The 16958-nt window shown below is 42.6% G+C and overlaps 1 protein-coding gene across 4 annotated transcripts in view; it reads left to right on the forward strand.

The window, feature by feature from the left end:
• LOC109877830 (zinc finger protein 462) overlaps positions 1–15986 on the forward strand; it is a 91957-nt gene extending 75971 nt beyond the window's left edge. For all 4 annotated transcript variants that reach the window (XM_031803137.1, XM_031803136.1, XM_031803135.1 and 1 more), the window contains 6 exons: positions 9066–9330; positions 9657–9793; positions 10089–10312; positions 11443–11716; positions 12296–12425; positions 12582–15986. In XM_031803137.1, coding sequence (XP_031658997.1) covers positions 9066–9330; positions 9657–9793; positions 10089–10312; positions 11443–11716; positions 12296–12425; positions 12582–12810 — 1259 coding nt within the window. In that variant the 3' untranslated portion in view covers positions 12811–15986. The remainder of the gene's footprint in view (positions 1–9065; positions 9331–9656; positions 9794–10088; positions 10313–11442; positions 11717–12295; positions 12426–12581) is intronic.
• Positions 15987–16958: the final 972 nt, after the last annotated feature.

Below are 16958 nucleotides of genomic sequence, written 5' to 3' on the forward strand. Positions count from 1 at the left end.
ATGCAACCCCCATGTCACCATTGGCTACAGAAAACAAATTAAGCATTGAGGAGGACCAGAGCCCATCAAATATCTCTCTCTCACTCTCAATCTTTGTAGCTTGGTAACATGGCAAAGCTGGTGGATTGCTTGCTAAACTTTTAGTTAGGTATAGAGTTTTAAGCTATGAACGATCTTGTCCTTTGCTTTACTGTCTGTGATCGTAATGATACTAGTGTAAAACGATTTTTAAGATGACGAGCTATCGTTGCTGGAGGCTGCTAGAGTATTAATTCGATCACGCCATTGGAGAACTTTGCTGCAATGCAGGACATTACAAACGTGTAGTGCCTTTGAAGTTTTAAAGTGCTTCAGAAGTTTATCATTTCCACTTTGAAGAAGGCTTGCTTTCTCTCCTTGGCTGATCTTCTAAACTCCCCGACGACTCTGCTGCTTGCTGCTCCATGGTGGTTTTGCACTATTAAATACAGCACCAGTTTAAAGTTTGGACACACCAACTAATTTCAGGGTTTTTCATTATTGCTACTATTTTTTACATTGTAGAATATAGTGAAGGCATCAAAACTATTAAATAACACATATGGAATCATGTACTACCCAAACAAATGTTAAACAAAATCAGAATATCCTTTATATTTTAGATTCTTCAAAGTAGCCACCCTTTTCCTTGATGACAGCTTTGCTGTCACACTCTTGGCATTCTCTCAACCAGCTTCATGAGGTGGCAAGAACAGCTCAATTAAGCAAAGTGAAACGACAGTCCATCATTACTTTAAGACATTGACTTTAGTCAATGCGGAACATTTCAAGACCTTTGAAAGTTTCTTCAAGCGCAGACGCAAAAACCATCAAGTGCTATGATGAAGCTGGTTCTCATGAGGACCACCACAGGAAAGGAAGAACCAGAGTTACCGCTGCTGCAGAGGATGGACATTAGACCAGTGGACATCTGTCCTTTGGCCTGATGAATACAAATTTGAGATTTTTGGTTCCAACCGCTGTGTTTTTGTGAAATGCGGAGTAGGTGAACGGATGATCTCCGCATGTGTGGTTCCCACCGTGAAGCACGGAGGAGGAGGTGTGATGGTGTGGGAGTGCTTTGCTGCTGACACTGTCTTTGATTTATTTAGAATTCAAGGCACACTTAGCCAGCATGTCTACCAAAGCATTCTGCAGCGATACGCCATACCATCTGGTTTGCGCTTCGTGGGACAATCATTTGTTTTTCAACAGGACAATGGCCCAACACACTTCCAGGCTGTGTAAGTATCAGGTTTCAGGTAAGACCCAAATGCAGACTGTGTTGAAGTAACAATGTTTATTACAGCAACAGAGGCAGGCAAACAACCGGTCAAGGCAGGCAGGCTCAGTGTCAGGGGCAGGCAGAGTGGTCAGGACAGGCAAGGGTGAAAACCAGGAGGGCGAGAGAAAAAAAAGAGACTTGGACAAAACAGGAGCTGAGACAAAATGCTGGTTGACTTGACAAGCAAGACCAACTGGCAGCAGCCAAACAGAGAACACAGGTCTAAGTACCCAGGGGATAGTGGGGAAGAAGCAAGATTTCTGGCTCTCACAGACCTGTAGCCTTTTCTTTAAGAGGCTCCTCTGACCTCCACTCCTTACCTGTATTAATGGCACTTGTTTGAACTTGTTATCAGTATAAAAGACACCTGTCCACAACCTCAAACAGTCACACTCCAAACTCCTCTATGGCCAAGACCAAAGAGCTGTCAAAGGACACCAGAAACAAAATTGTAGACCTGCACCAGGCTGGGAAGACTGAATCTGCAATAGGTAAGCAGCTTGGTTTGACAAAATCAACTGTGGAAGCAATTATTAGGAAATGGAAGACATACAAGACCACTGATAATCTCTCTCTATCTGGGGCTCCACGCAAGATCTCACCCCGTGGGGTCAAAATGATCACAAGAACGGTGGGCAAAAATCCCAGAACCACACGGGGGGACCTAGTGAATGACCTGCAGAGAGCTGGGACCAAAGTAACAAAGCCTACCATCAGTAACACACTACGCCGCCAGAGACTCAAATCCTGCAGTGCCAGACGTGTCCCCCTGCTTAAGCCAGTACATGTCCAGGCCCGTCTGAAGCATTTGGATGATCCAGAAGAAGATTGGGATAATGTCATATGGTCAGATGAAACCGAAATATAACTTTTTGGTAAAAACTCAACTCGTTGTGTTTGGAGGACAAAGAATGCTGAGTTGCATCCAAAGAACACCATACCTACTGTGAAGCATGTGGGTGGAAACATCATGCTTTGGGGCTGTTTTTCTGCAAAGGGACCAGGACAACTGATCCGTGTAAAGGAAAGAATGAATGGGGCCATGTATCGTGAGATTTTGAGTGAAAGCCTCCTTCCATCAGCAAGGGTATTGAAGATGAAACGTGGCTGGGTCTTTCAGCATGACAAGGATCCCAAACACACCAACCCGGGCAACGAAGGAGTGGCTTCGTAAGAAGCATTTCAAGGTCCTGGAGTGGCCTAGCCAGTCTCCAGATCTCAACCCCATAGAAAATCTTTGGAGGGAGTTGAAAGTCCGTGTTGCCCAGCAACAGCCCCAAAACATCACTGCTCTAGAGGAGATCTGCATGGAGGAATGGGCCAAAATACCAGCAACAGTGTGTGAAAACCTTGTGAAGACTTACAGAAAACATTTGACCTCTGTCATTGCCAACAAAGGGTATATAACAATGTATTGAGGTAAACTTTTGTTATTGACCAAATACTTATTTGCCACCATAATTTGCAAATAAATTAATAAAAAATCCTACAATGTGATTTTCTGGATTTTTTTTCTCATTTTGTCTGTCATAGTTAAAGTGTACCTATGATGAAAATTACAGGCCTCTCTTATCTTTTTAAGTGGGAGAAATTGCCCCCACTGTAAATGTGTCACATATCATCTATAGTTGTATGTCATGCTCTATGAAGGGTTAATAAATGTGGCATAACTGTGGCATAACCACCCATGTCAAATGCGACATAACCCACTATGTCAAATATTACATAAAGCTGTGTTTTAAGTAACGCATAATAAAGGCTTTAGAAATCATAATAGATTATGGCTTCACAAAGAATGTATAACCTTGTCATGCATATTTGTAGAGCATTGCAATGCCACGATAGTGGGTTCTATTCCCGGGACAGCCCATGGAAATGTATGCACGCACACATGACTGCAAGTCGCTTTGGATTAAAGTGTCTGCTAAATTGCATACATTATATTACTCTAAACCAGGATGGCCCAACCGTTTTTTCTCTTGGGTGCATCGCCAATATTGAACCTGACCTCAACTTTCCCTAAAATGCTGGACTACAGGATGAGACACTTTAAAGTGCAGTCATGCACAGCAAATGAATGAAATTTATAAAATTACATTGCTGGACTGTTGGAAACGTAATATATGTGTATTGTTTAAAATAAAATAAAAGGAAATGTATGGTTTAACCATGTTTTTAATGTTTATTGTGTGTTACTTGTTAGTGATAATTCCCTTTATGTATGTGTCATGAATGACCAAAAGTGTCTGACTTGATGTACTGAACAAGTGTCTGTCCAACGTTTCATGAGCTGACATAAAAGATCCCATACATTTTCCATGAGCACAAAAAGCTTATTTTCCTCAAATTTGGTGCACAAATGTGCTTACATCCCTGTTAATGAGCATTCCTTCTTTGCCAATATAATCCATTCACCTGTCAGCTGGGGCATATCAAGGAGCTGATTTAACAGCATGATCAATACACCTTGTGCGACAATAAAAGACCACTCTAAAATGTGCAGTTTTATCACGCAACACAATGATGGGGACGATAAAAGGCCATTCTAAATTGTGCAGGTTTGTCACACAACACAATGCCACAGATGTCTCAACTTTTAGGGAGTGTGCAATTGGCATGCTGACTGCAGGAATGTCCACCAGAGCTGTTGCCAGAGAATTGAATTTCTCTACCATAAGCCTCCTCCAACATTGTTTTAGAGAATTTGGCAGTACATCTAACCAGCCTCACAACCGCAGACCATGTGTAACCACACCAGCCCAGGATCTCCACATCCAGCTTCTTCACCTGCGGGATCGTCTGTGACCAGCCACCCAGACAGCTGATGAAACTGTAGGTTTGCACAAATTTCTACACAAACTGTCAGAAACTTCGTCAGGGAAACTCATCTGCGTGCTCGTCGTCCTCAGCAGGGTCTTGACCTGACTGCAAATTCGGCGTCGTAACCGACTTCAGTGGGCAAATGCTCGCCTTCGATGGCCACTGGCACGCTGGAGAAGTGTGCTCTTCATGGGTGAATCCCGGTTTCCACTGTATCGGGAAGATGGAAGACAGCGTGTACGGGTATGTGGTTGAGCGATTTCCTGATGTCAACGTTGTGAACAGAGTGCCCCATGCTGGCGGTGGGGTTATGGTATGGGCAGGCATAAACTACGGACAACAAACACAATTGCATTTTATCGATGGAAATTTGAATTCACAGAGGTACTGTGTCGAGATCCTGAGGCCGATCGTCGTGCCATTCATCCGCCGCCATCACCTCTTGTTTCAGCATGATAATAGATTGACATGTACGAGAGTGTGTTCCACTTACCACCAATATCAAGCAACTTCCCACAGCCATTGAAGAGGAGTGGGACAACATTTCACTGGCCACAATCAACAGCCTGATCAACTCTATGTGAAGGAGATGTGTCACGATGCATGAGACAAATGGTGGTCACACCAGATACTGACTGGTTTTCTGGTCCACGCCCTTATCTTTTTTTAAAGTTATCTATCTATCTAAAGTTATCTATATTCCAAACAAAGTATTACAGGACACCTACATAGTGTCAATACATAGGTTATTAACGCTCTGCTGATAACCTTAATTTATATCGTTATTCACAGGTTAGTGTAGGTAGGGTGTGAGAGGTATTTAAATGGGTTGATGGACCTGCAAAGTGTGTGTGTGTGTGTGTGTGTGTGTGTGTGTGTGTGTCAGAGCCAAGATGATTTGGAGTAGTCTTACGTGAGACTACCGCACCAGGTATTCGTCTTCTGTTCCCATGTTGGAGAGAAGGGCTTGATTGCAATCTGTTACAATGGTGCCAACTTGTTGTGGCTGATCTTTCAGCGGGAGAGTGGGTGAATGTGTCAAAGACCTGACTTGGTCCATCAATGCACGGTATGGCTCGTTATATAGTTTTGTGTGTGTTTGTGTACTGAAGAACAGGTGATTTGGTTCCAGAAGAAACACACTTTCAATTTCCTTATGTTGGGGAAATTGCGCACACAGCACATCTAAGCCTGAGATATCAACCATTCAATGTTGGCCTTAGAATTCTATGGTCACGCCCACTATGGGAGGGACCTTGCTGAGTTTGCCGGTCGTCACTATTTAACACAGCCACAAAGTAATAATTATGTCCATTTCCATAATTTCTCTTCTTAAAATTGGATTTTAAACTTAACCCTAATTAATGAAGGCCAAGTTTGATGCATTGGTCCACCAGACCTTCCACGCGTGGTGGACCAATGCATCAAACTTGGCCTTCATTCAAATATTAGGTGTAATGTGACGAACATGACTTCACTTTAGAGAGTGTGCCATCCTTCAGCACAACATGTCACCCTTTATAAAGCACATGTTTATATCATATCGACATAGAGGGTTATGTCACCTTTGACACACAGTAATGACACGTTTATGGACCTGTTATAAAAGCGTTACAGATGCACAAACACATTTATGTAGTGCTTATGAAGCCTTTATAAGCTGAACGTCATTTCAAGTGGGTCCCAGTTTTCTTTCCCAAGTATGAAAGTAAGAAATGCATTTTTTTTAAAATCAGTCTTTCTGCTGTCTTCTGCGCTCACTTCATCTTGACACTGCAGAATGAAGTATTTTTCACATGCAGACATCCTTTCACCGGTACTTGGTTTTATTTATTGATGTGGTGTACTCTGGAAGTAGGACAAGTAGATGAGGTTGCTCATTGATATTATACACTACACTGGGAATGGGAGGGGACGGAGGGGGAGTTGTGGTGACAATCACAGGCACTGTTCTGGGATGTTATAGTAGAGCTGTGATGGGGTTTGAATTCCAGAAGAAAAACCCTGCACACTTCAAATCCATTCTGATTCCGAAGCGATGTTTACTTATTTGGGTCTTTGGGTAAATCATCACACTTCTCAGATTCTGGAAGGGTGTTAGGAAGTTATTGTATCCTGGTTAATGGTAATATTTCCTCCATGATTATCATTCACCATGTCCACACTCGGCCCTTCTATGTAATTACAGTTGAAGTCGGAAGTTTACATACACCTTAGTCAACTACGTTTTAACTTCGTTTTTCACAATTCCTGACATTTAATCCTAGTAAAAATACCCTGTCTTTTTTATTACCTTTATTTAACTAGGCAAGTCAGTTAAGAACAAATTATTATTTTCAATGACGGCCTAGGAACAGCTGCCTGTTCAGGGGCAGAGGGACACCTTGTCAGCTCAGGGGTTTGAACTTGCAACCTTGCAACCTACCCTGCCGCCCCAATGTCTTAGGTCAGTTAGAATCACCACCTTATTTTAAGAATGTGAAATGTCAATATAATAGTTGAGAGAATTATTTATTTCAGCTTTTATTTCTTTCATCACATTCTCAGTGGGTCAGAAGTTTACATACACTCAATTAGTATTTGGTAGCTGTCACACCCTGACCATAGTTTGCTTTGTATGTTTCTATGTTTTGGTTGGTCAGGGTGTGATCTGAGTGGGCATTCTATGTTACATGTCTAGTTTGTCTAGTTCTATGTTTGGCCTGATATGGTTCTCAATCAGAGGCAGGTGTTAGTCATTGTCTCTGATTGGGAACCATATTTAGGTAGCCTGTTTGGTGTTGGGTTTTGTGGGTGATTGTTCCTGTCTTTGTGTTTGCACCAGATAGGACTGTTTTAGGTTTTCTCACGTTTGTTAGTGTGTTTGTTAGTGTGTTTGTTAGTGTGTTTGTTAGTGTGTTTGTTAGTGTGTTTGTTAGTGTGTTTGTTAGTGTGTTTGTTAGTGTGTGTGTGTGTGTGTGTTAGTGTGTTAGTGTCTTTATAAATTAAAGAACATGAATAACCACCACGCTGCATTTTGGTCCGCCTCTACTTCACCTAAAGAAAACCGTTACAGAATCACCCACCACAACAGGACCAAGCGGCGTGGTAACGGGCAGCAGCAGGAGCAGCGTAATAAGGACTTCTGGACTTGGGAAGAAATCCTCGACGGGAGAGGACCCTGGGCAAAGCCAGGGGAGTGTCGCCACCCTGTCTGTCTGCCCAGTCTGCCCAGCGCCGCCAGTCTGCCAGGGGCCACCAGTGCCGCCAGTCAGCCAGGGGCCGCCAGTGCCGCCAGTCAGCCAGGGGCCGCCAGTGCCGCCAGTCAGCCAAGGGCCGCCAGAGCCCCTCAGCCCAGATCTGACAGAGCCTTCCTCCTCTCCGGCGCTGCTGCCGGAGACTCCCGCCTGTCCGGCGCTGCTGCCGGAGACTCCCGCCTGTCCGGCGCTGCTGCCGGAGTCTCCCGCCTGTCCGGCGCTGCTGCCGGAGTCTCCCGCCTGTCCGGGAGACTTGCCTTTAAATTGTTTAACTTGGGTCAAACGTTTCGGGTAGCCTTCCACAAGCTTCCCACAATAAGTTGGGTGAATTTTGGCCCGTTCCTCCTGACAGAGCTGGTGTAACTGAGTCAGTTTTGTAGGCCTCCTTGCTCGCATACGCTTTTTCAGTTCTGCCCACAAATTCTCCATTTGACTGAGGTCAGGGCTTTGTGATGGCCACTCCAATAGCTTGACTTTGTTGTCCTTTTTGCCACAACTTTGGAAGTATGCTTGGGGTCATTGTCCATTTGGAAGATTATCCACATAATTGTCCTCCCTCATGACGCCATCTATATTGTGAAGTGCACCAGTTCCTCCTGCAACAAAGCATCCCCACAACATGATGCTGCCACCCCTGTGCTTCACGGTTGGGATCGTGTTCTTAGGCTTGCAAGCCTCCCCCTTTTTCCTCCAAACATAACGATGGTCATTATGGCCAAACAGTTCTATTTTTGTTTCATCAGACCAGAGGACATTTCTCCAAAAAGTACGATCTTTGTCCCCATATGCAGTTGCAAACCGTAATCTGACTTTTTTTATGGCAGTTTTGGAGCAGTGGCTTCCTCCTTGCTGAGCAGTTTTTCAGGTTGTGTCATTATAGGACTCATTTTACTGTGGATATAGATACTTTTGTACCTGTTTCCTCCAACATCTTCACAAGGTCCTTTGTTGTTGTTCTGGGGTTGATTTGCACTTTTCGCACCAAAGTACGTTCATCTCTAGGAGACAGAACGTGTCTCCTTCCTTAGCGGTATGACGACTGCGTGGTCCCATGATGTTTATGGGACAAAAGAAATCAGCCAAGACCTCAGAAAAAAAATTGTAGACCTCCACAAGTCTGGTTCATCCTTGGGAGCAATTTCCAAACACCTGAAGGTTCATCTGTACAAACAATAATACTAATGGAAATTTTGAAATTGCTCCCAAGAATGAACCATACTTGTGGAGGTCTAAAAAAAAAATTATGAGGTCTTGGCTGATTTTGTTTTTCCCATGATGTCAAGCAAAGAGGCACTGAGTTTGAAGGTAGGCCTTGAAATACAGCCTATCACAAGCTTCTAAAGCCATGACATCATTTTCTGGAATTTTCCAAGCTGTTTTCCAAGGCACAGTCAACTTAGTGTATGTAAACTTCTGACCCAGTGGAATTGTGATACAGGGAATAATAAGTGAAATAACCTGTTTGTAAACAATTGTTGGTAGAATGACTTGTGTCATGCACAAAGTAGATCCTAACCGATTTGCCCAAACTATAGTTTGTTAACAAGAAATTTGTGGAGTGGTTGAAAAACGAGTTTTAATGACTCCAACCTAAGTGTATGTAAACTTCCGACCTCCATTTTATGATATTAGTATTTAGCAGACACTTTTTCCAAAGCGACTTACAGAACTGTCAATATTGACAGTGACACACTTCTCTCTCTCAGGTGCTGGGTACCCGCATGAGACAGTGGACGTGAGGAGGCAGCTCAGTCACTACCAGGTGGCGTCTCGTAGTCATGTGACATCCTCTAGCCCTACCGCCCGGCCCCAGGCTGCGAGCTCTGACACCCGGCCGGACGGCATCCTGACCTGTGAGTTCTGTGAGTTCAGTTCGGGATACATGCAGAGCCTGAGACGCCACTACAGAGACCGACACGGAGGCAAGAAACTGTTCAAGTGCAAAGACTGCTCCTTCTTCACCTGCTCCAAGTAAGGAAATTAATGTTACTGTGACAACATAAGATGGTCTCTTTTTCAATTTCAATCACGTCCTCTTTCCATTTTCTCAAACCGCATTGGAGGAGAGGATCCCTCATTTCGGACCTTCTCCTCCAAAGCATTTTGAGAAAATGGAAAGAGGACGTGATTGAAATTGAAAAAGAGACCATCTTGGAGTGGACGTACGAAATCACTGAGAGACAAATTGGGAAAGAGCCTATGTCTTCCTTTTCTTCTTTTTATGATGGTTGGTTGACAACTGAGTTGTGGGTTGTTTTTTCCATTCGGCCTCACTAGATCTATTCTGTTCTTCTCAGGTCGACATTCACCATGCATGTGGAAGCAGGACACACTGTGGTTCCTGAGGAGGGTCCCAAAGACCTACGCTGTCCCCTCTGTCTCTACCACACCAAATACAAGAGCAATATGATCGACCACATCGTCCTGCACAGGGGTAAGCCAGACCAAAACCCGTGATTACTTGTTTTATGTGCTCAAATATTGTTAAGACAATTTAGAGGAAATAACTGTTCGTGCCAGGTGGAAGGAGCTCACTGAGTCTCCCTAAAAGTCAAAGCTGTACTGGTATTGCAGTGCTTGATATCACGCCGTATCGTCGCACACCAAAAGGATTAGCTATACTTATTAAGTTCACAGTTGGAGGTGCTATGATGCTGTTGACATAATATTTATCTCTTTCTCTCCCCCTCCCTCACTCCCTCCCTCTACCCCCTCCTTCCCTACCCCAGAGGAGCATGTGGTGCCCCTGGAAGTGTCTCGCTACAAGCTGTCTCGCCACCTGGCCGGCGGGGAGTTCCGCTGCCACAAGTGTACCTTCACCAGCTCCAGCGACCAGAGCCTGCAGCTGCACCTCACCAAGCACAATGAGATGAAACCCTACCAGTGCCAGCTGTGCTACTACGACAGCAGGCAGCGCTACCAGCTGGAGGAACACCTCCGAGAGGAGCACAAGGTAGGTCAGAACTACAAGTCCCAGCATGCACCCTGGCTCAAACCTACAGTCAGCTGTTTTAATACAAGTACCTGGAGAGCTAGCATTTGGTAGGATGGGTCGGCTTTAAAATAAAAATGATCCAAAATGACCTACTTACTGTTTAAAGCAGGCAGTTTTCTAAGGATGTCGCCCTGAGACAGTCACGAGGTCGCGTCAACTTGTATACAGTTCCGTTTTGGCACACCTTAACCTCAGAGATGAAAACCCAAAAGGCTTGGATACCTTGATTGTAAAACAATGGCTTCAATTGGTCTTTAGTGTTTTTAACATCAGTGTCTAATACGTTCTGAGTTATTTCAGTACTGTATCATGATATCTCCATGACATGCAGATCAAATGTGCTTACCGATAAAAGTATCTGTAGTCATACAAAGTAGATCATGCCAGATGATTCAAATCCCACACACATATGCTTGGTAGGAAGAAGCTGCCTGCTATCTATTCTGAGTGCATATCACAAATAATAGGTTTCATTTCCCTTAGTCCCATAATGGGGATAATGCATGAGATGCTGAGCGAGGTCACATGGCATTTCATGAGGTTGAAGTATACATTAAACTTAAAAGGGCACAGACGGAGACAGCAGTGCTCCCTTGAAAGGGAAGGAAGAGAGAAGTTACTCTTACTGTGTGCTCATTGTTGGCCAATTACAGCAACTCTTTCTGACGCGATACCTGTCAATCATAGTGTGTGGTGGAGTGCTCATAGATTGTAAAATAAAAATGTACTTCTTGTTGAATAATAGCATTATATACAGTACCACTAAACATGAGCAACTTGAACTGCCTGTAGAATGTGTATTCAGAGACCGTCCCATTGGGCAGCAGGTTGAAATGACTTCATTACAACCTGTTCACAACCAGAATTTGTTGTATCAGTTCCAGTAATACCCAATGGGGTCTTCATACTCAGTGATGTAGTGGGGGAAAAAGAAACTGCCATTCACGGGGAATAAAGTAACACTTCCTATACTTTCAATGCACTTTTACTCTCAAGGCGTTTACCTTCCACTGCAACACTGATCATACTGATGAATCAATTATTCATTAATCAATCAATCATACCTCTTGTCTTTTTTTGTTGATCAGGTGATCCGTAACTTTGAGTTGATGGGGCAGGTCAACCTGGATCAGCTGGATGCTATAAAGGAGAGGAACAGTAGTGCCGAGGAGGAAGAGGCGAGAGAGGAGGATGGATTAGGAGCGATGGAGGAAGAGATTGTGGAGGATGAAGTGGAGATGGAAGAGATTGTGGAGGATGAAGTGGAGATGGAGGAGAGTATAGATGAAGAGCTAGAGCAGAAGGAGGAGGAGGAGGAGAAGAGGATTGAAGAGGCAGAGGCAGAAAAGCCAGCTCCAAAAGGTTAACAAGGATCTTCATCATCATTATTGATATGACTAACAACTCAGTGGCCTTGTGGTTAGTGTCCGCCCTGAGATTGGAAGGTTGTGAGTTCAATCCCTGGCCGAGCCATGCCAAATACTGTAAAAATGGGACCTGATGCTTCTCTGTTTGGAACTCAGCATTAAGGAGATATATTGGGGGTAAGGCCCTGCGATAGACTAGGGTCCTGTCCAGGGGGTGTACTTGTACATAAAGCTGCCTCTCGCTACAGAAACAGGAGATAGTTTCCTTCCCTATGAGCCATTCTGGCTCGCACAAGCCAAGGCTCATGCAAGCCTACTTACTTACTACTAACAATATGACTAACAATGCCAAATGCATCTCTGTTGGCTGCTACCAAAAGGTTTGGGCTCAGTCCCATTTCAATGCAGTCAATTCAGAGAGGTAAACTGAAATTCCAATTCAGTTACTTCCTGAATTTAAATGGGATTCACTCCAGCCTTGTAATCTGACATGACTGGGTCTCTGCTGTATCTGTCTGGGCTGATGTCGTATCATATGCCCCTCTCATCATGCTGATCTCTGTCTGTTCCCCAGACGTCCCAGTAGTTTCCCCCAGCAGCAGCAGTGTGACTGCCTCCGCTGAGAGGCGCTTCCCCTGTGAGTTCTGTGGTCGCTGCTTCACTAACAGCATAGAGTGGGAACGGCACGTCCTCCGACACGGCATGTAAGTCTCTTTCTCTCTCTCTCTTCCTACCTCCGTCTCTCCTTCTGCCTCACACACATACTTTCTCCCTCCCCATCTCTCTCTCCTTACCCCTCTTCCCCCAATATTCTCCTGTGGTAATGGACATTGACCTTTCCCCCTCTCATCATAATACAGGACTGTTACCAACAGCAGAACAGACACTAGCACCACCCCAGCAATAGACGCATCAGCCTCAGCTCTGCCTTCTATTGGCTCGTCGACCATTGGGACGATGACGGACAGAGGATTGGACCTATCTAGCAACGGCATGGAAGTGGGGAAAGAATATGCCTCCGACCTATTACAGAGTAGTAACAATCTGAATGAGGAAGACAACAAAGAAATGCTTGAAACCAAAAAATGACATATAAGAAGATGGAAGAGAAGAGTACTGGGGCCTAACATTGTAGTCACTTTGCTAGAGACTATACATTAGGTTGGATTGATATTGATATTGGGTTGGGTATCAAAAATAGGCTGCTAAAGAAAGAAAAGAAAATGATGGAAACAAAAAAGAATTGTCACCTTTTGGAGTACTGTTAGATTTTAAGTGTTACATATTGGAAACTATAGGTTGTGTTACATCCTACATTTTCTTAAATGGCTGAACCTTAAAATGAGTCAATGGTCCCGTAGGACAGATGTTAATATATTGGTAACCAATAGTGAATGTTACTGTAAAGCACACATTATGGTCAAATCTGCAGTTTCTACAGTTTAAAGTCCGAGATCATGTCTACTAACTACAATATTTTGTAGAAAGAAAGAGTGGGTCACATTTCCCAAAAACGTGTTTGAAATTGTGGGAAGAAATGTTGGGGGAATTTTCTTTTTATATATACGTAGATATACTGACCCCTTGGAAGTTCCAAACGAGGGATTCTATAAATATAGATGAGCTACCACCTTCAGTTCCCTGACCCCCTTTTAACCTCACTGCTACCAACAAGATCCTAATGTACTTATAATCCCATCATCTAGTGTTGTAAAATTGAGGGACAGGCCGTGTGTGAGAGATGACTCACCATGATCTGGGCCTGTATTCATAAAACATTTCAGAGTAGGAGAGCTGTTTTGCCTTTTCGATCAAACTGAATACGATTGTATGGACAGGGGGGGACCTGATCCTAGATCGATCTTCTCAGCTGTCACTCTCCACCCCATCCATACTAGCTGTAAAACCACACAGTAGAACGGTTTCTGTGATTTGACCCGGATGATAACTTTACATTAGTTAACCTTTTTATTTTTAGCCTTGTGTTATTAATCAAGTAGAATAATTCCTTGAGGAATAGTTGCACCTTATTTGTCTATAGTATATTTCAAACTTTGATTTGTTACATTTTTAGAATATTGACTTGACTTTTGCCCCAAAGTTTATATATAGCAAATTGTTATATACAGTAGTACCCTTGAATATGATACATATGGCTTCGGCCTTAGGCATTCCCAGCACTTCCACTCTTTAATACCATTTTCATTGTCTTTTGTCCGTCCTCTGACAGTTGTAAATTTGAAAGTGAACTGACACAAGTGTCCCCACAACATGATAACCAGCAGTTGAATCAATAATGTTTATTATTGTGGCATTGATTGGTTTCCTTGTTATTTTTGTTTATCGATAACAAGTCAGATGTTGTTGTAAAACCTACACTGTAGTCTGTGACACAGTGCATGTCCTCAATGTCAGAAGAACATAGAGAGAATGCTGTACATCCTGAAGTTTCTCTTTCTGACATTAAACATGGGGGAAATGGCATTTATAAGAGAACGTGTAAGTACGCTAGAGAAACGGATTATAAATGTGACTGACCAGCCATGTGAAAGTACAACACTTAGGTGTTTAACTTACATTTTGCAGTGTACAGTGCTGTGTTCTATGATTCTATTATTGTGTGTGAAGATGATTCTGAAGTCTGGTCTCCTGTATGCTTTTTAGACTACGCTGTTTTGACAAATAAGGCAGAGATTGTATATGTTAGAAGTTGCTGCTCAAATACCCCAAAGCCTTATTAGAATAATGAATAGCAATTAACTCAAGCTTCGTCAATATAAATGCTTTCCTTCCAACACTGGTTGGTTGGAACCGATACAAACCGATACAAACCGATACAAAGTGATTGACAGTGTATCTGTAATATGACTCCTTTGAGTCATCAAAGGAGAAACGCAAAAACAAAACAAAAATGGAAATGTGCTCTTGGTACCAAAATATTTAGCTGGCTATGTTTGCTACAATGTTCTTTCCTGAGTAATGAACCATTGTTGCAAAGGGGGTTGGAACCCAGAGACATAAATACATGTGTATATATGGCTCTGGTAAAATCCTAGTCCCCTATAGGGGGCATTCCGAGAGTCATGCATGTACGTATGTGATATGCAGTTGTGTATAGAAAAACAAACTACTTGTCAAGTGTTTGAAACTGTGGTGTTTCAGAAAGGAAATGTTTACCTTTTTCCTTTTTAGGTGTTGGTCTCATAATAAACAAATAAACAAAAATAGATCAAGTAAAATCATGAAAACCTTTGTGGAGTGAGCTGTTTTTCAGACTCCCAAATCAAAACGTTATAATAAGCTGTTGTACAACGTCTGGTTGATAAGAAATATGTCTTCTTTTATTTTGTACCTTTAAGAACAACATGGGGGTGATTTGGTGCTGAATCTTTTACCCCTCCTCCTCCTCTCCTTTAAAAGGACTAGCTTAGCTTTTTAAACATGAACCCAATAGAGAAATGTTTGTTTGAGGAAATAAGCTTTTTTGAAGTGGGGTTAATTTGGGATTTTGTAAGGTGGTTGGAACTGTCCTGTCTCTCTGTATCCCAAATTGGTTGCTTTTCCATTGTCCATTTTGAATAGGCATCTGTTAAATACTCACTGTATTCAGTGTCCCACTGTACCATAAGGTGATGGGACTTTGTTGGTCTCACCCCTTCCTCCCGCATCCCAATTGAACCCCTGCTCGTCATAACTCACTGGATACTTGTATGTATATATTTCGTTTGTTTCCATGATGTTTCTCTCCTCTTCTTCTCTTCAGACTGTTCTCCATTGTTTGACTACCTTAGATTCTCCATTGTTTGACTACCTTAGATTCTCCATCTTGCCTTTCTCCTGTGAAAATCTGATTCCTGATGGTGGGTTGTGATATTACCTAGAATGATTGTTTACAATTGTATTCCATTTTATCTCTGGATATTCTGTAAATATTGTAACTCATTGTCTTTTTTTAACTTGTTAATAAAGTTATCAGATAACGGTACTCTGTAGTTGTTGTTGATGTCAGGGATTATAGTTGCGTTCTGTTTGTTGTTTCCAATCGGATATAGCTGTTTGTGTCTCTGTCACAAATTCCCAGAAATCGCAGGTCAATCCACGTAATCATTTTTTATTTTGAATTGAATGTAATATTTTATGTTGTTCTTGTCTATAACTGTTCTGTACTTTGTAATGTATTTGTATGTTTTATGTGGACCCCAGGAAGAGTAACTACTGTATGAGCAGTAGCTAATGTGGATCCTAATAAACTAAACTAAACCATTGTTTCAGGTTACTGACACTCCAAAAACAATTCTTTGTACAGGCCAAATCTATTAGTATGCCTTTCCCAATAGCTGTCATGAATTGTAATGCTCGAAGCGAAAACAAGCTTCCAAGAAAGCAGATTACAAACATCAATGCTTGCTTTCAAGGACAGAATGGATGAGATTCTCAAAGATGAAATCATACAAAAGTGTTTCACAATCACTGCTATGCAAACAATTGTTATCCTTAATTCATTATGTATTATTTATTACTCATCCCATCCCTCATGGTTGCTAATCATTTGTTTGTGTAATAATTCTTATTTTTGGATGATTCCAGAGAATGAGAAATGGATAAATATCGTCCTACAATGCGGCTTGTTTGAATGTGTCTGTCATAGACGGTGGCAATCTTCTGTTAGATCAAATGTCTTTATGCATCTTCAATCGTCTGTTAGTGGAGTGATGCACCCATCCCTTGGTGGCAGAGGACAAAGAGAAAGTTCAAAGGAGAAGCCATCCCAAATGGCACCCTATTCCCTATATAGTGCACTACTTTGGACCGGGACCCATAGGGCTCTGGTCCAAAGTAGTGCACTATGTAGGGGATAGGGTGCCATTTTTATTTGCATAATCCTTTGTCTCTCCCGTCAGTCTCAGATTTAAAAAAAAATTATGTGACAAACATTCGATAGACTGTGAAACCAGCGGACCAAGCCAGGCTATATTCACAGCTGGGACTCCCTCCTCATCTGTCCATAGGTCTGAGAAAGTGGCCAGAGAAGAGAAAAAGGATAAAGACAACTGTCCGTTCTGTAGCTACCAGAGAGATGAACTGTCCTAGGGCAGGGTAGTGCTAGAACTCCCTAGTAGGATGTCTGGTTAAAACAGCTATGGTTTACTTTCACTGTCAAAGATTAAACTGACGTGACCTAATCAATCTGATAGTGATAATCGATATAAGAGTGAAGATCTTTTATGAAGATTTCA

Source organism: Oncorhynchus kisutch, linkage group LG23 (genome assembly GCF_002021735.2).
Source record: "Oncorhynchus kisutch isolate 150728-3 linkage group LG23, Okis_V2, whole genome shotgun sequence".
Lineage (NCBI taxonomy): Eukaryota > Metazoa > Chordata > Actinopteri > Salmoniformes > Salmonidae > Oncorhynchus > Oncorhynchus kisutch.